The sequence below is a fragment of the Ambystoma mexicanum genome, chromosome 12, assembly GCF_040938575.1.
Source record: "Ambystoma mexicanum isolate Mex_15411 chromosome 12, UKY_AmexF1_1, whole genome shotgun sequence".
Classification (NCBI taxonomy): domain Eukaryota; kingdom Metazoa; phylum Chordata; class Amphibia; order Caudata; family Ambystomatidae; genus Ambystoma; species Ambystoma mexicanum.
Window position 1 is genome coordinate 438,593,063 of NC_090936.1, and position 21,015 is coordinate 438,614,077.

At 45.8% G+C, this 21,015-nt stretch overlaps 1 protein-coding gene across 8 annotated transcripts in view; it reads left to right on the top strand.

Annotated features, from left to right (window-relative positions):
- The window catches only part of ERC1 (ELKS/RAB6-interacting/CAST family member 1), a 2,866,486-nt gene that overhangs the window by 2,788,148 nt on the left and 57,323 nt on the right, over window positions 1-21,015 (top strand). For 7 of the 8 annotated variants that reach the window (XM_069628613.1, XM_069628618.1, XM_069628615.1 and 4 more), the window contains one exon: window positions 1,213-1,401. In XM_069628613.1, coding sequence (XP_069484714.1) covers window positions 1,213-1,401 — 189 coding nt within the window. Of the gene's footprint in view, window positions 1-1,212; window positions 1,402-21,015 lie in introns of those variants that run through there. The other variant, XM_069628619.1, reaches the window with a different exon arrangement.

Genomic DNA, 21,015 nt, shown 5'->3' on the forward strand with positions numbered 1-21,015 from the left:
AGCGCTTTACAACAGGGGGGGGTCCCAGTATTGGACTTGAAATTTTATACAGTAGCTCAGCACTGTTGGTGAAGGGTAGATTCTGTGCAACTTTTTCTGATTCCTTCTTTATTACGGGTTTTGTAGTGATGGGTGAATGGGACGACTACCCTGCTAATGCTTCATACGTGGATGCCAATCTGCGATGCACCATTGAGCAGCCTGTGTACCCGCACTGGCATGCATGCTCTACTCTTGGACTGGACATTCTGCTAGTATGATGCTCAGTGATACATTCCAAAGATGCCCTTTTATGGGGGTATACTTCCCTTTAACTCATCAATGCCATTACTTGGTGTTTTTGTTTTTGTTCTAATCGGAAGATTTGAGTCTACCGGAAGAACATATTCATTGAAACATACTGTTTGCCAACCATCTTTTATTTATAATTTTCATAGTTTTGTATTGTTCAGGAGGGGCCAAAGAAGGTATTGGAATTGTTAAATATTTTAAACATTATTTTTGTACAATATAGACATTATGTAGGGCCATCACATACTCTGATACACTGGTTTACTGACGTGGTTTAACCCCTTAATTTGCAGCGGAAGAAATTATTATTTATGTCCCATTCGCTTTATGCACTCTTCCTCAGATGAGGCAGCCAATAATTCTATTCTAATTTGTGGCATATTGTGAAGGTAATTTTGAATTTGGAGGCGGCGCCATTGAGCATGGTGAATTGGACTGGAACCACTGAAGACTCTATGGGTATAAAACTTCAATGATTTCCTTGATGCCATGTTTCTTTTGTTGTCTTCAGAAGTGCAGCATTTTACTGATCTTCCTAAAAGAGGGGAACGTTCTATATTTAGGCACCTCATGTTGCCCTGAGATTTAAGTAAATGTAATTTATTTTCTTGTTAAGTTGTAGTGCTACTAAATTTTCTATTAGGGATCAGTGCATATGTACGAAGAATTGGAGCATCATATATTGTGATTTAATGCTAAGCGAAACAATACATCCACAGTGTGTATTAAATATTATTTGCTGTATTTTTCTGCTTATCATGTGCGAGTACAGGGTTGTGTATTTGTACAGACATAACGCTATAGTGCTTTGTCATGGCCTATATATTTTGTACCTTTAAACCACGTGTGGTGACTGTGGGGAAGTGATGGGTAGAAGTCTGGATCTTGCTAATACACTTAATGTTCCTATTTTCTTGACAGATAATCCAACCCCTTTTAGAAGTTGACCAGAACCGCAGCAAGTTGAAGTTGTACATTGGCCACCTGACTGCTCTCTGCCAGGACCGAGACCCCCAGATCCTGCACGGACACAGCCCACCCGCTTCCTACCACCTAGATGACGATAGAACAACTTGGGAGGAGGAGCTACAGAAGATGACAAAGGATCAAGTGAGTCTCACCAAAATATTTGCATTTTAATTGAGGTCAAATGGCAACTTTTCACTTCTTACAAAAATAAGGCTGAGTGGGCACCACATATGGATTTTGAACCCCAGGCAACTTCCTCCTCCATTGGACTTCCCTTGAATCCAAGATGTTTAAGCGACTTCTTAAAAGGAGGTCACGTATCTTCGGGGAGGGACATTTCTGCAGGTAATTAGGGAGCTCATTCATACCCTTCCCATCTTCAATCAACAAACGACCAAGCTTGTCTTTCCCACAACGATCTCCAGTATCAATCCAGTCCCAAGCCTGGAGCTTTTTCTTCACCTTACAGGGATTTGTCGTTCAATCACCAATTACAATATCCCTCCCCTTCAGAATTTGCTCTACTTTCTCTTTCCAACAACCCAGGTATTGATCACAGATCTCATGATCCTCTTTATATATAGTATAGTGCCATTGTCTTCCATACCACCATGGACTCCAGGGATTGTAATTTCAGTTCTTGCCTTATCGCACAAGTTGCCAGGCTATTTGGCAACCCCAAAACATACCGCCAGAACAGGCCCTCGAGTTTATCCCACACTGAGAAGGACAAATGGAGGATCGCTTCCGCTCCATAAGTTAGTATTTGAGCCACTTTCTGCTTATTAAAAGCAATTATTGGTATTAACGTAAATCTCTCGTACTTCTTCTGAAAGGTCTGCCCCTGATTTATCAATATCGAAAGCCTGGAACGCAGGTATACGTAGTGATCATGTTCACTTCTGCTTTTATTGATAATTCCCTCAGGGATCTTGTGTTTCTCCCACCATGTATAACATCTTTACTAAGCCTCTGTTTGACAAGTTGGATAGATTGGGTGTCACATACACTAACTACGCAGATGACACCCAGATCCTCATTCCCCTTTCGGGTAACTTCTTGGAAGACTCTGACTTAGTAAATAAGATTTCTCATGCTTGTTAATCTGCTTAGAATCACATGCTGTGCATATGGTCCGACATCCAGTGGTAACCACGGAGTATTGCATCTTGTCTTTCAGGGACCGAAAGGGGACGTCAGCATAGGCGTGTCTGAAGCACTATCCCTATCGTGACGTGTGTAGTACCCAAAATCCTTCACGCGCCGAGGTCCCACAGATTGTTTCTTTCCACCCAGATAACTGGTCGCCCTATAGCGGAGCTCTTCATGAGACATTGTTTATCTTACCGAATTGTCGGTTTAATCCCCATTAAGTCACTTCGCCCATCAAGAACATCTTCAATGAAGACTACGGGGGAATCGTCTACGGCTGTGGGTTCCGGCACCTCGGATCCGGCGTTCGGACTTCCACGTGGTCGGGCCTTCTGGCCGGCCTACACAGTAGGGAGAGTGGGCTCGGGGTTTGCCATACTGTTAAAAATTATGTCTTTCCTCTTTTCCACTGCTTTCCTTTTTGGTCTGGTCACCCTTCCCTTCTGCTATGGAAAGGACTCGATTCTGCCCTGTGTGCAGGGTCAGATATCCGTGGAAAGACGAGCACACGTCGTGTAACGCTTGTCTCCCCCTAGAGCACGACGAAAAGTGGTGTTCGGCGTATAAACTCCTTAAACCTAAAACCCTTAAGGAGCGCCGGTTGAAGCAGTGGGCAGCGTACGGAATGTCACGCGTGGAGCCGAAGGTGACGGGGTTCATCGGATGACCAAACATCCAACGCGGACATTATAGACCTTGAGGCGGACTATTCTAGGGCCGCCACGCCCGTCCCCGACCCTTCCAGGCTCGACTCCGGTCTTGCTACAGGAACCACACCCGGTGACAGGGTCGTACAATCGCACCGCACAAAGCACACAACCCAAGTGCCCTCCTCGACGACTTTGTCGAAGAAGGCAAAAGCGCCAACGGGTCCGCCGGAAACTTCGGCGGCGCCCGCGGATTGGTCTGATCCGAAGCCTTCCCCGCATCTGCAGCAGCGCATGACTGGGCATAACAAACATAACTTCGACGGATTCCAAGGTTTCCAAGGCCCGTACAGGTCTGAAAACTACGAGTAAGCCTCTACCCGAGAAGCCATCCGCTGGCCCTTCTGGAGCCGCAGAAGACATTTTCACTGCCGACACATCGGAGGTATTATCTCCCGAAGATTCAGTGACTATCTGTAAGAGCATCAATAGGATTGCTACGGCAGTGGGCCTAGTACCGGTTCTGCCGACAGTTATGGGCCAATCCGCCGAAAAGTTTTCCACGGATTTGGAAGACGATCCCGAAGACTCTTACGAAGAAAGCCAGGTACCCCTCTCAAGCACCCTGAGGAGATCCTCTCAACGCCTTAGGACGGAGAACACGGTTCCTACTCAGATAGGTCCGTTCGGGTCATCCAAGTGGACCACGGAGCAATTCGAGGGGTGTATGGATCGGCTGGAGCAGTTTTTCAGGGTTTCTGATCAACCTCCGCCGAAAAAAGCTTGGGTAGACCCTAAACCTCAAACACAAGATGTCCAACATCTAGATGTCCAACACCAAGTTGACTATCAAGAAGATGTCCAGATGGACACGTATAGAGACATCTATATAGAAGAAGAGGATTCTTCTTTTCTGGACAACTATGGGGAAGATCAAGGAGCAACGGACAACTGGAAGGACACTCAGCTGGACGATCACAACTCTGATATCGTCTGCCTCGACTCTCCCCCATCCACCCCGATTCCACAAGCTTCCCCGGTGGATGATCAAATGGCTTTCAACAACATGTTGAAAAAAGCAGCGGAATTCTTTAAAATTGCCACGCTTGAAGCCTTGCCCGAACAAGATTTCGCGGAGGACATTATTAATGAAAAGCCTCCGGGAAGCCAGTCTATCCCTCTCTTGAGCTCTGTAAAGAGACGGCTGGCCCCTTCCTTACTCACACCCGCTCAGACTAGGGCTGTGAACCCAAGGGTCAAAAATCTTTTCCGACCCTCCCCCACCGATCCGCTTTATATCAAAGGACACGCAATCACTGACTCGCTGGTGGTGACCAACACTCCCAAGAGAGCAGGGGTTCCCCTTACCATGGGAGAGTCGCCCCCGGACAAGGAGTCCAAAAGGTTGTATGCCTTAGGCAAACGGGTTACGTCGGCGGCAGTCTATACCGTCCGGATTGCCAATAACACAACGTTACTGGCAAGCTACGTCGACGCCCAATGGAACCTACTCCAGGAAGGCCTTCAAGAGGTTCCGGAACCAAACAGAGCCAAGCTTCTCGCCATTGTCTTGGAGGGCAAACTTGCCAATCAAAATGTGGTAAAGAATACCCTGGACACCGCAGAGACAGCAGGCAGGTCTCTCGCACAGGATACTCTCCTAAAGAGGCACGCATGGCTGCGCATGTCGGGCTTCAGGCCTGAGACCCAGGCATCCATTATCAACAAACCGATCGAAGAGGCCAACCTCTTCGGGAAGGCGGTAGACGATGCGTTGGAGACAGCCAAGAAGGAGCACAAGGCTATTAAGTCGCTGCACCAAATTTCCCAGAAACCCTCTTCACAGAGGGGCAGTAATTCTCGGCGGTCCTTTCGAGGACAAGCCCGCGCCACTCAAAACAATTTCGGCACGGGCAACTTCAACTCTTGTCAACCTGCTGCAAGCCCCACTTACTACCCCGAGAGGGGTCAGAAGCGCGGAAAGAATAGAGGCAGAGGCTCCAATTCCAGAGGAGCGTCAACTTCGGGTCACAAATGACCACCAAGTCCAGGTCCCCTCCCATGTCTCCCCAGTTGGGGGGCGATTAACATCTTTCCTCAAGGCATGGGAGGGGATAACTTCACACCAGTGGGTCTTAAAGATGGTCGCTCACGGTTACTCTGTGGAATTCGCTGGACCTCCATAGTTCAGACTGCCGAAACATCGACGCCTTTCACCGGAACATCTGCAGATCCTGATCCAAGAGGTGGAAGCGCTGCTGGGAAAGGACGCCATAGAAGCCGTCCCGATTCTTCAGGTAAACAAGGATATCTATTCAATGTACTTCCTTGTACCCAAAAAGGATCTCACTATGCGTCCTGTTCTAGACCTGAGCCCAGCGAACAAATTCATAAAGCCCCAGAGGTTTTGCATGGTAACACTGCAAAAGGTGATCCCATTGCTAAAACAGGGGGACTTCATGACAACATTGGATATGAAAGATGCATACTTTCATATTTCAATGCTGCCAGCGCACAGAAAATTCCTAAGGTTCGTGATTCAGGAGAAACACTACCTGTTCAAGGTACTCCCCTTTGGCATAGCCTCAGCGCCAAGGGTGGTTACCAAGGTCCTGGCAGTGGCAGCGGCACACCTGCGCAGACTTTCAGTTCCAGTTCCTTACCTCAACGATTGGCTCATCACGGGGGACTTGTTCGACGTTTGTTTTTCGAACACCCAAAAAACAGTAGACCACCTGTTCAGCCTGGGATTTTCTATCAACGAAAAGAAATCCAGCTTAGTCCCCAGCCAAGTAAAACAGTTCCTGGGGGCTCTAATTCGTACGGAAGACGGTCTAGTCTTCCCTTCCAGCGAGAGGGTTCAGAACATGCTCTCTCAGGTTCCTCAGTATGTAGCCAGTCGAGTGGTGACGGTACGCAAAGCTATGCGTTTGCTAAGGATGATGGCGTCATGCATATACTTGGTCCCCCACGCGCGGCTGCACATGGGTCCCATGCAAGAGTGGCTCAACAGCCAGTGGTGTCAGGCCAGCGGACAATGGGAAGATCTGTTAGTTGTCTCGCCAGCACTCGTTCTCTCTGCAGTGGTGGTCGAGGGAGAACCTCTTGAAGGGGAAAACCTTCACCACCCCTGCAGTGGAAGCCACTCTCACGACAGATGCATCTCTCACAGGGTGGGGGGCTCACCTGCTTCAACAGACAGCGCACGGAGTGTGGGCCCCTCAGGTAGCGTCCAACCATATAAACCTACTGGAGCTACTAGCAGTGTTCAAAGCATTGAAAGCCTTTCAGGAGCAACTGCAAGGGAAGACAGTGCTGGTCCTAACCGACAGCACAACAGCTATGTATTACTTGAACAAACAGGGGGGCATTCACTCTCCAGGGCTATCCAAGCTGTCTCAAAACATCTGGATATGGGCTCTCAAACACAAGATGTTCCTGATATCCCAACATGTTCCAGGGGAACTCAATCTTCTGGCAGACGTACTCAGCAGAGATTTTCCTCTTCCAGAAAAGTACGAATGGCGACTGCACGAAAACATTGTATCCAACGTCTTTGCAGAATGGGGGTTTCCAGAGATTGACCTGTTCTCTACTCAGGAGAACGCCCAATGCCAAGATTACGCCTCCAGGTACCCCCAGAACCGATCCAAGGGGAACGGTCTCTGGATACTTGGTCGGGGAAATTTGTCTACGCTCCCCCCCCCCCCCCCGACTCCCCTTCTGAACAAGATAGTACACAAGATGCACCAGGAACCAGTCACCATGATTCTGGTGGCTCCCATGTGGGCCTGCCAACCTTGGTTCGCGCACACGATTGGAAATGTCGCTCTCCCCACCAGTCAAGCTGCCCTGCCCGTACAACATGTTGTCTCAGGACAGGGGGGAGACTCTGCACCCATACCCACAAACTCTGAACTTAGCAGCCTGGCTCCTGAGGTCATAGAGTTTGGACATCTGCAACTCCCTCAAAGATGCATGGACATACTGAGAGAGGCAAGAAAGCCTAACACACGTTATTGCTATGCCAGCAAATGGAAACGTTTTGTCATCTGGTGCAGTTCCAAAGCCGTCAATCCCACCCATTGCTCACCTTCAAACATTGTGTTATATCTAACCCATCTGTTGGACTCTGGGTTAGTCTTCAATTCCTTAAAGGTTCACAAAGCGGCGTTGTCAGCCTACACCACGTCACAGCAGAAGGTGTCGTGGTGGAAAATACCTGTGATTGAAGCCTTTATGGAAGGGGTTCAAAGCATGTATCCCCCCCCCATCACTCACCCAGCCCCAGGGTGGGATCTAAATGTGGTTTTAACTAAGCTCATGGGACCCCCCTTTTGAGCCTATGCATAAAGCTAGTCTGAAAGACCTGACTTACAAGACAGCCTTTCTAGTAGCTATCACTTCTATCAGAAGAGTTAGCGAACTACAGGCCCTCTCGGTTTTGGACCCCTTTGTTACAGTCCACAAAGATAAGGTAGTTCTGCGCACACATCCCAGATTTGCGCCAACATTTATTTCGAAGTTCCATATGCACAAGTCAATCGAACTACCCACGTTCTTCCAGAGACCTACTAACATGGTCGAAAGAAGCCTTCACACACTAGATGTGCGCAGGGCAGTCATGTTCTACATGGATATAACTAAACCACTGAGGAAAACTAAACAATTCTTTGTTTCAGTGGCAGCTGATAGAGAAAGGGATCTTGTCTCTAAATCAGCAATATCAAGGTGGATTGTCAAATGCATCACACTATGTTACACTCTTCCAAAGAGAGAACTGCCCTTCAAGCCTAGAGCACATTCTACTCGAGGCACTGGTGCATCCATAGTATTAATTGCAAATGATCCCCTAGTGTCCATTTGCAAAGCGGCAACCTGGAGTTCTGTACACACCTTTACAAAACACTATTGCCTAGACACTCATTCTAGGTCTGATTCTCAGGTGGGACAAGCAGCACTAAGACATCTTTTTTCTACTGTTTCTTCTCACAACCCCCCTCCAACTCCGGGTACTGCTCGCTAGTTTATGCACAGCATGTGATTCTAAGCAGATTAACAAGCATCAGAAGACATGCATTACTTACCGTAAAAGCATTTCTGATGATTGTATCTGCTTAGATTCACATGCGCGCTCCCAGCCTCCCCGCTCGGGTGGAAGGAACATAGACTTCTTACTACTTTCTCTCTTCATGTACTCACTCACTATAGCCTTGGGCTCCCTCATGGCAGAAGAAATACAATCAGAGGGACCTCGGTGCGTGAGGGATTTTGGGTACTACACACATCACGATAGGGATAGTGTTTCAGACACGCCTATGCCGACGTACCCTTTCGGTCCCCGAAAGACAAGTTGCGATACTCCGCGGTTACCACTGGATGTCGGACCATATGCACAGCATGTGAATCTAAGCAGATACAATCATCAGAAATGCTTTTACGGTAAGTAATGCATGTCATACCTCCTCATTCAGGCATGGATGGCATCCCACGGCCTATGCCTGAATGACGATAAAACTGCGCTTTTGATCCTAGGCTCAGAGACGGCCATGAAAAAACTTAACTCTAGCTATGCTTCCTTTAACATTGACAGCAATGTCATCAAAGTAATGCCTGCAGTTAAAGCCCTCGGCTTCTATCTTGACTCTGCACTTACCTTTAAAAAGCATGTCAACTCACTAGCTTCTTCTACAGCATATACATGCAAACTGATCCGAGCCTGCAGACCCTTCCTCTCAGAAACTAGCCGAATCACTCTAGCCAATGCATTTATATTATCTAGATTGGATTACTGTAACGCACTATACCCAGGATCCAATAAGTACATTACCAACAAAATGCAAAGACTCCAAAACAATGCCCTTAGAGCAGCTCTAAATATCCCGAACAGAGATAACATCTCTGCATTCAAAAGAGATGTCCACTGGCTTAAGATTAATGATAGGATCCTCCTTAAAACATTCTCTCTCACATCCAAATGCCTAAATAACGTAGCGCCACCCTACCTTACATACAGAATAAACAAGAAAACCTCGGACCGACCCATGAGATCAGCCAATGCCTACACTTTAGAGGTTCCTAGATATAAACGGACAACAGCGGGTGGCTCTAGCTTCCCGGTTATAGCTGCCTAATCCTGGAATGGACTCCCTTTAGAGCTCAGAATAGACCAACCCTATTCCAGATTCAGGCGACAAGTACTATCTTGGTTACGAACTAATGATGCCTAATAGCGCTGACCTCCGCACCTCCTAACTGATCCCCTGCTGCACCCACACCTGATTGTATATTCTACACTATGACTGTTATGCCTGACTTCCCCAACTGTATATGTTCCACTGTTCCACATGACTTTTTCTTGGTATATCCACTTCCTGTACCATTGTAAATTACTCTGCAACAATTGGGTTTGTCACTGTATATAACTATGCTTTCAATGTATGTATGTATAAAATTACCCTGTAACTAAGCTTTTAAGTATTCTTGTAATAATCGCGCCCAGTTACCTCAGGGTTTTGGTGCGCTTTATCAAATAAATGAACAAACAAACCAAGATATATAATGGTGTCAGCAATCGCTAAGGGGATCCCCTCAACTCGCCAAGTGAACCTTTCACGCCTTTTTCTATCCATAGCTTTCATCGCCATGACCTTTGATTTTTTTGGCATTGATCTTCATGCCATTTTGGCTGAGAAAAGGGCTCAAGAGCACTTAGTCTTCTTTGCAGACCAATCTGAGTCTGATCTAGAAAGACCAGATCATCCGCAAAGAGGACCCATGCTATCTCCTTACCATTAAACTTCGGTGGGAATGCCCTTACTCGCTCTTGTGACTCAGCCAAATCCACTATATACAGACAAAACAGCAGTGGTGCGAGTGCACACCCCTGCTTTAATCCAATAAAGGTGTTTATTTTCTCTGATAATTTCCCCTTCTTGGACAAACGGATCCTAACAGATGTATCAGTATACAGGGCTTTCATGGCTTCAACTAGAGCCCCCGGACATCCCCACTTTCGCAGTTTGGCCCATAATCTCCCCCTGATGACACCATCAAAGGCCTGTTCAAGGTCTATAATGGCCAAATATAGCATTTTCCATGAGTCCAGAGCCCTCTCCTTTAATAGATTCAATATGAAGAGATTAAGGGACGCACCCACCCCCTTCACAAACCCAGTTCCACGAGGGTCTAGGATACCACTTTTCCCAGCCCATGCAAAAAATCCCTCAAGAGAACTGTAGCAAAAATCTTCCCTATAGAATCTAGCAGGGCTATGGGGTGATAATTCCTGGGGTCAGCTCGGTCCCCTTTTTTGAAAATGGGGACAATATTGGCCTCCTTCCAGGATAATGGAATCGCCTTATTTTCCTTGATCTGCGAAAACATGACAACAATCAATTTGGCCCATTGAGCTGTTATTTTTCAATTCTTTGTTTGACATGCCGTCAGGCCCTTCCGCTTGAGAAGAGCTCAGATTGCCTATCATCTTGTTTGCGACATGGATGTCGGATACAAATTCCATTTCTGTAAGTGACCTTCAAGATCTACCTCTTCGCTCCAATTTGGATCCGCGAAGAGGGAGGAGTAGTGTTTAATCCAGTCATCTTCAGAGCCCATATTTGAGGAGATTGCATAGCGAAAAACACTGCTGTTGTTAATTAGTACTTGTTCATTTTGGGATCTAATGGCCCTAGTGCTCTTGCACCAGTTTTTAAATCTCTGGTGGGTTTTCCTTATTGTCTCGTTTTTGGCGGCAAGTTCGTCTCTTCTGATCAATTTTCTCTTATTCACAAGCTCCACATCATATGCATGTTGTTGGATCCAATCCCTACCCCCCTTTACATTATTTGTCTTTTTTAAATTATTTTAGGATCCCAAATATTCAATTTCGTTGGTGTTATCCTGGATTTGGATCTTATATAAGCTTGCTACTTCGTTGACTTCTTGTAGGCTGTCTACTTCCGGCCCCATCAAGGGACACCTCTTCCATTCTTCTAGCTGGATCAACAGAACTCCATCCGCTTATATGGATTGCCAGGAGATCATGATCACTCATTCTTTGGGGGATGATCGAGAAGTTCCCTGCTCCTACTGTTTCCCTCACATTTTTAGAGACAAAACAGTAGTCTAAACATGATGACCCTTTTTCCGATCTCCACATTGATCTTACCGGGATATCTCCCTTTGTTTGACCATTTAGTCGGTGCATCTCTCTCATCACAATATTGCTCATCCATTCCATTTCCCATTCATTCCACAGACCTTCTTTAAGCAGAACACCAGCCTTATCAAACAGCTTCATATTAAAATCCCCACAGATGACATTCTTATTATCAACCCATTCATGCATTGCTTCATCTATCATTTCCATCACAGTAGGGACCAGTTTAGTTTCCTTGGCCATATTTAGGCACCAATTGATGTTCATCATCAAAAGGCTGCTTTCTCTAGGGTCTCCTTTGTGCTGCCAAAAAAGCCCCTGCACATATGGGTTAGGGCATTTAACATCAATAAGATTCCACCCTGCGTCAATTTTAATTCGAGCCAGCAATCCTGCCGACGGTCGACCCATCAGACCCCTTTAAAGGTGGGTTTAGATGGACCTGGTATCCATCACAGACCGGTTTCGTAGTCAACCAAGTTTCTTGAAAGAGAAAAATTTGAAATGGATCAAGATCAGGCACTCGTTCACCAAATAGGGGGCTGAACCCTCTATTGTTCCAGCACCCAATCTTCACCACGTCATCCTTTCTTTCTATATGAGTCTAAAGGGAGGACTTTGATGTTATTTAGAGCCCCCGCCAGCCATGCCCAATCGTTCACCTCCTGCATTTTCTCTGCATGCTTGGTCGATTTCTTGCCACTCCCTTTTTCCTGGTTTGCTATGGTAAAATGTATCTCTCGTAGGGAATCTTTGTCATAGGTGGGCATTGTTCCAATTTGTTTAGGATCTTGTTTTTTTTCATCCTTCCTACGTTCTTGGGTTGGGGCTTTTATTGAATTTGTTTTTACTTCCCTCGGGACCGTCGCCTCCCTCCAACTCTCAAGAATTTTCCCTTCATAATCACTCACTTTGTAGCCCAACCTCAGAAATGTTTCTTTACTATCTAAGATGAGATCTCTGTTATATTCTGAGTAAAGATGCAACAGGACCCAGTCTGTTTGCTTCTCAGTCACGCATTCCACAATTCAAATATCTCTAGAGGCCATTTTATTCAAAGGAATGATACAGTTCAACAGTCTTATCACATTTCACCTATTAAGAATTGGCACTGGTTTCCCAACATCCAGTTTTTCAATATAAATGTTCACCCTCATCTTCTCACTGGCTTTACGTTCTCTCTCAAGTTGTTTTTTGGTTTTATTTTCACGTTTGTCAAGTTTCCGATTTTACTTTTTTCATTCCCATCGGAATCCTTTATCAGATGATGTTTATTTCTATTGACAACTCTCCTTCCTTTTTTCTTGTAGGGTCAGAAAAACCCTATCGGGGTTTACAAATGTTGCATCATGGGTTTTAGTACCTTCCAGCCAATTTTGGGATTTTAAAGTTAAATGAGTTGATTTTCCACAACCATTTGAGCCGTTCTGGTTTGCTTGCAATGAAGGATTTCTACTTCTAGTATCCATCATTCTAGTAGGGACATCCATTTCTTTATCACTATTGGAGGCCTTTTTTCCACCGCCTGGCCTTTCAAGCATTTTCACCCCACCCAGTTTATTAACTGCTAGATCGGGAGATCTTGTAATCAGCGCCAATTGACTTTCAATTGTTTCCCAATCCAAGAGACAAACTTCCTTCCATAATTCATATTCCTTAATAATCTCAATTTCCTCAATCAGATCACTTAAATCCATAATAGGGATACCATCTCTATTTCCTTCAATTTCTTTGGAGGATTTTTCTTCAGGGGCTAGAATTTTCTCTGAAGCTCTTAAATTCAGTTCTTTCCTAGATTTTTTTGGCTCCGGGAGGATATCCAGGGAAGGCGGAGAGCAAAGATATCGGAAAAAAGCTCTAGACCCATTCATTTTTCTTTTCACGACTCTCGGCTTTTGCTTTTCTCCAGATACAGTTTGTCCTTTACCTGTTGCTTTGTCTTTTTTCCCCTTAGCCCCTATTTTAGAGGATTTGAAGACTGAGAAAACATTATTCCCCGAGGCATTTCCCACTGGGCAAGGAGGATCTGGTATTTCCACCACCTCCTCACCCCTTTCTTTAGGCACCCCCCTGGTTCAGCTGATCTACTATCTTTGTAGGAACAGTTTGAGAGATATTCACTGAATTTTGAGACTCTTTATGACATCCACTTACAATAGAGAAGAGCTTCCATCATCACTGTTTTATCCATCATCTCATTCCGTACCATATCGAATAAGCGATTTTGCCAAGTTGTAGACATTTCGGCTTCTCTATCCAATCTCATCTCAACTCTTGAAGCTAAGGTTTCCAAGATGATCAACTTGCGGCTTACCTCCGTTAAGAGTGTATTTTGATCTTTCATAGTAGTGTTAATCTCTTCATAGAGCTTAGTAAATGGAAGGAGGGAGGTTACCATTGATGCCATCACTAATTGTTGAAGTTTGGCATTATTCTCCATTCTTTCATCCAAATATTTTTCTGGCGACCTTCTGTGTCACGAACAGGAATAGGACAAAGCCCTAATGGAAGAAGATGAGGAGGAGTCTGAGTCATTAAAGACCTCATCCTCATCTTTTGCCTACCCTACATCAGGTATGATCCCTCCACTTTTCCGCTGGAGGGGCACAGTTGTAGGGGTCCTTTCCCCAGAATCAGCAGAGATCGATCCATTTTCTACATCTTCCCCACCTTCATTACCCACTGGGGTCCTAGACAAACCAGGGTTTAATTGCTTCCTCGCTGAAATACCCCTAAGTTTGAGATCATCATTCTCCATCTTCTCCACAGTCGCATCAGCCTGTAATAGCGACAGGTCCAAGATCTGCAAACAGTCAGCCACACGGGAGAAGCTTTGTCGCCTTTTGTTTCACAATCTTTATCGCTAGATCAGCCAATTTCTTTGCTAGATGGGCAGCTAGATGGGCATTTCCACTGCGCTCATCCTCATTTGTGGTAGAAAAGAATCTGAAAGGTGAGGCAATGGGGGAAATGGACATATCTGCTTCAATGACCACTTTGTCTGGAAGCAGAACCAACTCCAGACTGCTCAAATTCTCCCCATTATCCCTATCATTTGGGGGGGGCATATGATTTATGCTTTTTCTTTTTGTTCCACTGAATTGATCCCACTTACAGTCACTACAGGACGTTTTAAGGGAAAATCATGTTTACTAGACTAGAGACTTCCTTCAAAGTCATTGGGCCTCATTACGACCCAGGCGGTAAGTTACCGCCTGGGCCGTGACTTTACCACCATGGCGTAAACTACGTTTACGCCATGGTGGTTGGCGGACTTACCGCCCCATTCTGACCTAGGCGGGGCGGTAAGTCCCCAATCCCCATTTACCCTTCCCCATTCCCATTTTTGCCCCATAGGGCATAATGGGAGTGGGGAAGGCGTTAATTACGCCACCGTAAATTACGGTGGCATAATTAACTCCATGGTCCCTTAGCGCCATGGATTTTAACACCTGCTAAAAGCAGGTGTTAAAAGCACCATGGCGCTAGGGGACCTCGTAATCAGGCGGTAAGGGGCGGCGCTGTTAACGCTGCCGTTAACCCCTTACCGCCTGAGTCGTAATGAGGCCCATTGTTTTCAACATCCAGCCGTTTTTCCATGTCGGCAGCCACTCCTCTTTTTCTCTTTTCAACCCTCAACCCATCTAGTCCAATAATAGCCAGTCTCAGGGCTGCTAGTTCAGCCACACGGGTCAGGACCTCCTTACTCTGTGATTTAAGTTCACCCAGCTCTGAATTTAACCAGCCCTCCCTCCTCATTTGTTGACTAGTTCTGCCACTGGGAGGGCAAGAGACAGTTGTCATTCTATCACTTAAGTTAATATTTTTCACTAGGCCCTCACCCCTCCTAGGGCACTATCGGCACGCACAGTGCTTTCCAGAATCGGCAGAGGAAAGAGAATCCAAACGAAAAACTGCAAACTTATTCAATGAAAGTACCTCGTTGATGGCTTCGAGCGGGATCAACGGGACATACCCCCCAACAGTCTCCCACTGCAGCTGCTAGATTTAGATACTGTGCACCAATCCAAACACATTTCTAGTAGGGGTGTCACGGTATTGGTTTTTTGACGGTACAATAACCTTCTTGCCAAATGACGGTATATCATGGTTATCACGGTATAGTAGGTGGAGTTAACTAATTTTAACAAATATTTTCTAAAAGGTCATAAATTGTCAGATTTATCATCACAAACAAAACCAGGCACCCAGGGCCAGAATTGGGCTTTTCAACCTACTTTCCACTGAAATGCCACCCCTTGCTTCCACCAAACACACGTGTGGAGAGGAGGAGGAGGGGGGGGGGAGCCCTGCTGCAACTGGCAAAGCAAACTGAATAGCTTTTCTTAAGTGGTTATTAAGGCTTTTAGCTCACCCACTGGCTACTGGTGAAGATGAACATGTTGCCATCTTGATAACCTACATGCCACAGATCAATGGAGTTTGATGGTAGTATATGTTTGTTCTCTCTTTCTCTCTCTTTCCCTCTCTTTCTCTCGCTTTCTCTCACTTTCTCTCGCTTTCTCTGTCTCTCTCTCTCTCAGCCTTTAGTTTACTTCCGGGCCAAAAGGTGTTCAGTAATCACAGACATGTTACCCTTTGGTATGGCAGCAGGGAATACCCACAAAGATGAGTACATTTCGCATTGTGACTTATATGTAAATTCAATGATGGAACCAGGGACATCCCCCATCGTCATATGTTTAGAAAACATTATCCATTATAAATATATAAACCCCAAAGCCGCCAACCCAAAGTCCCGGGAGGATAGCTCAGCGGCAACGTGCGTGCCTTGGAAGCAAGACGACACGAAGCAACACAGGTTCGATTTCCCTGGGTCAGCACTTAGAAACCTCTGGGTGTTTAAGTGTGTTATAAATACGCAAATTACACAACTAAATAAACAATTTCTTTAACACCGCCTTGATGCCCGCAGGCTGTGTGAGCGCTTTAAAAAAAAAGTAAACCCTATTCCTTCTTGGTACTGTATTTATTCTTCCTATTGCTAACATATTGATTTTGTGTCAGGCACGTGTGGTTTATGGAATGGCATTAAAAACTGCTCAAACTGAAACTACTTGGCAGACGGCACATCCAACAGTGCAAGACCAAGACTGTGCAGCACTTGCTTACTGCAGCCTTTCCAAATCAGATTGAAAAGCACACTTAACGGTATGAACGGTATACCGGTATAAACAATGTGACGGTTATTATTGTTCAATTAAGTGGTTCACGGTATACCGTAATACCGTTACATCCCTAATTTCTAGTGATAGTTTGCCAAAGAACGCATGGTGTAGTGGTGTAATGGTGTATTGAGTAATGTCCACCAGATGCGCAGCCTCTGCGGGTGTAGAAGGAATACAGAAACAGAAGGACACACCATGCGGGTGCTGAATTAAAAAGTGCACTCAGCCTTAGTGCTTCTACTTTACTTTTTTTTTTTAAAGTCACGCTTACCCGCAGTGTGCAGGGGGCGTGCTGACACCAGTTTACCCCGTACTCCTCCACCCTCCGCTTCAACAGCTTCCCACAGCTCCTGCCGCTCTCTGCAGCTAACACCCCCTGACCCATGGAGCTGGAGCAGGACAGGGCAAGGCTAAAGGCTCTAGCGAAGCTCCATCGACTCTTCTCCTGAATACACGAAAGCCTGCAGAGACCCAGCAGTGCCCACACCGTCTCGGTGTTTTCCGCATCTCGGCTCAGCATCTCAGGTTGAATCCGTATCGCCGGAGCTCTCAAAGCAGGAGCCTAACTGTTTGAGGAAAGGACCTCAAAGCGCAGGATGACGGAGTCAAGCCGCACCTCTCACAACCAGGAACCACAAACTACTGAATGAGACTGCTTCCGACAACCGAACCTAGTAGCGCACTTACTCCACAACAGGGGCATGTGTGTCTGAAAGGGAGCCTTGTGTGGCTGTGGTGGTAGGAGGCATTGGTTTGGCGTGTGGAATGTAAGTTAGTTGTAGAGGTGTAGTGTCTTGATGTTTATTGTGAGGGATGTTCATCTAATGTGTGATTGGCCTTGGTGGTATGCATATTTTGTGTTGGAATGTTGAATTTGAGTGTGCTAGTGCAGGGAGCAATCAGTCCTCCTTGGGCAGACAAGCCTGAAACCACATCGTGCAGATGATAACATGGTATAGCAAGCATTCAAAAAAGCATGAATGTCATCACAATGCATTAGAAGCCATAGAAACACATGGACAAAATCTTACAATCGTATGGCCTTGCCATGCTCCTACCACTAGCCTCCTGCAGACAGGTCCCATTTCACTTTCTCACATTGCCCCTGTCGGACCCTTTCTCTCTCCCTCTCGCTCAGGAAGAGGGAAGTCTGGAGACTCCACTTATTACTGTAAGTTTGGTACTAAGGGTTATAGGAGGCAAGAGCTTTTGGTTCGGAGAAACAGCTGCTTGATATTTGAAGACCATATTCGCCCCATTCAAATTACCTGTTATGTAGATTGAGTGCCATCTCAAGCCTCACTCTAACCTGCTCAGGTGCTATGCACAGTGGCCAGCTTGGACTTTTGCCCATCGGGACATAGGACAGTGTTTTTTGCAGGTGATCGGGACAGTGGCCAGAATCCCTTATCCTTTCTCCCAAAAGTCTTCCCCAGTGTCTCCCACAAGCTTCAAACTCCTCTCACACTGCACAAATCCTCAAGACAACATGGAATCCCTCCCACCTTACAAACCTCACCTGGTCCGCAAAGTGCCACAGGAAGCCGTTTGCTCCATCCCTCAGGCTTAAAGGGGTGTCGCAAAAGGGTTGAAGACAAGCCTGCTGGCAAAGAATGAGATGGGACTGGGGCAGGAGGATAGGATGGCAGTCGTGGAAAGATATTTTCACACTCACCCCATTTTTGTCATCAATAAGGGGGAGGGGCTACTCATGGGTCCTGCCCCAATTGGCTTTTAAATGCTCCTCTTAGAATTGAAGTCCTGCCCATTTCCTGACAGCCTCACCATAAGATGCCACATTTATCGAATTGCAAATCATCCTTCCTGAAAGGGCTGCTTTCTCCCAAAACAATGTTTGCAATTCCCCAGTTTACACCTATATACACGGGTGTGACTAGTTCTGGAAAAGATCAGGGGCTACGCTAATGTCTGGACTGTGAGGGCTCTGGGCCAGCTAGCCTTTTGCTTGTAGCCCCTGAGCTTCTATTTGGGCTTTAGCCCCCTCAGACCCCCCCATGCCCCAACCCCTAGCAACGCCTCTGCCTATAGGTGTGATCCTAAATATTTTGCATAGGTTGATCTTTTGCCACAGGGAACACCATGTCAAACTCTCTTGTCTTTGATACATTCCTGAAGGTACAGAAGGGGTTCTCAGCAGCGAGTGGGGATAGGATGCTTGGGGAGAACGAGGTTACCCATCCAGCACAAAATAATACAAACGTACATTCAGAGAAGGCAATGCGTGCTGCAAGCGCCACACCATCAGGTCTGTTTGTTTCCTTGCGTCTTGTTCCACTTGTAGATGCCATTTGGTCTCTGACTTCTTCCATCGTCAAGGCCAGGTTTCTGTGTAAAGAGGCCTACCTAAAAAATAATCTGAAGTGGACCAGGCCGACCAGCTCAATATTGTTTCGAGCCCTCCTTTCAATTGTGGCTAATTCTTTTGGGGCCGGGGTCCCCTCCCCACCTGTACCGCCCCTACTTGTCCCACATATCTACCTTGCCCTCTGTTTCCCCTGAATTCAGTTGCTTTTTGTTGGAGCTACTTCTCCTGCTCGAGATGTAGCTCTGGCAGTCCTGTCTCTCTCAGTAGCCGTATATTTACATATGCTAGGTTTGGTGCGCGTGATAAATTGCGGTCGAGCCTGAACGCTCCCCTAACCATTTAGTGCTTGCTTTGCGCCACGCTTTGCTCCATAGTTTGTTTTAAACCCCCATATTTCCTGAATATTGAACGAACTCTTTTCCAAGGCACACTAGCGCTTTTCACTGCATGGTGGGCTCATCATGATGACGGCAGTAAACGGATATGGCCTGATACCAAAGCAGACAGCAGATTGTGTATCCTCTGGTTTATGCCCAAACCGACACGTGTCTCTTTTCCCTGGCTTCTGGGCGAGGGCACTTGAAGTTTGCAGGGAATATTTAGAATGTAGCTAAGAATTGGGATAGAGCAATTGATGTATTTATTCATTGCAAAATCTTTGCATGACATTTTGTATTTCACGTAGAGAAATCTTAACTCCCTTGAAGTAAATTATGCATTTGTTCTATGATTTTCTTAAATGAAATCATTGGAGTTCTTTTTTTTTCTTTAAACTACCTGATTCACATATTTCGGGGTTGTTGCCAGTTTTGTTTTTTACAAAAATGTGTACCCAAATGAAAAAATGACACACATGTTTCTTAACGGTACTAATGTACTAGGCCCACAGTTGGTTTTGCGCTGTGCCCTAATCCTAAGGAAGGAGTGGGGTCACAGCCCTCCCACGTCACTGACTTCACTGGTAGAAGACTTTACCTGCGCAGATGTCCCATCCAGTGCCGAGAAGGAATGTATTGGGTGGGAGTTGGGCAGTTGAGGCTAGGCTGATGCTGCTGTTAATTAAATAAGAAAGCAAGCATCTCGTACAATGCATTAAATATCCACCTGGATGGAATTTCCCAACTGCAAGCTTGCGTTTTTGAGTACTCTGAAGGGCAATGTCCTAGGATGAAAGCGAGCAAAGAATGACGGACTCGAGGGTAAAGTGAAACTGGTTGCTTTCGGGATCTTGGCATCTAACACTTCTTCAAGTTCGCCTCCACAATGCTCCCTTTATCCGCCCCCTCAAATTCTACTTAGGCAGACAGATGGATTAGATTAAGCATATAGCCGGGAGAAAACCTGTACTCTAACACTTATACCATACATTCCTGTAGAGATCTTGCACGGTGGGGCAGTTATGTAGCAAGTATGCACACACACGTCAAACACACAGGTACATGTGATTTCCTCTGCAGCTACTGGTCTGCTGTAGCGCTTTTCGCTTGTTTACTGTACTAAATCAACATATACACAAATAAGTATATACATTTACACTGCCATAATGACTTTTTTCATGCATTTAAAAATCCTGCCATACCATTGTTGGTGTTCCACAGAGATCCTCTTACTTTTTACCTTATCCATGAGCACACCGAAATGTGCCAAGCCACTGATTTGGCCAGGACCATGCCAAAGTTGACAGTGTTTCCTGAACATTTTCTTACGTAAAATAAAGAACATTGACAAATGATGTTTTTCGTTGGGTTTTCCATAGACTGAAAAAAGAAAAAAAAAAATTCAAAATTGTCTGCTGAGAATTGCAGCACACATCTAGCCATTACTTTAAAATGGTGCACTGCAAAATCCCCATCCCCGCTCTTGGATATGGACCTACAGATGGCATGGCCAACAAAAAAAGTACCTGCATATGTATAACAAAGATCCATGTTTATGGGTTAAGCGTTTGGATTGGAGCGAGCATGGGGTTGGGTTCCTCCACTTGCTTCATGATGCAGACTATGAAGAGAGGAGAGTTTTACTGGTAGCATGAGTGGGAAGCACAAATTGGCTGACACAAGGATGGATTTCTCAAGGAAAGAAAGTGTTTACGCAACAAAAGTTAGATGGCTTGCTTCTTCAATAACGAATTGTGAGCAAAAAAAGGTATTTTACAAAGTTCTCAGCTTGGGCTCATGTTGGCCTCACTCCATTGTCTAGTGGAATATTGGTGTCTTTGGGTTTTGGCCTTTTGGGGCTCCCAAATTCAATTCCATAGTCTGTAGTAAGGGTCTACCGAGG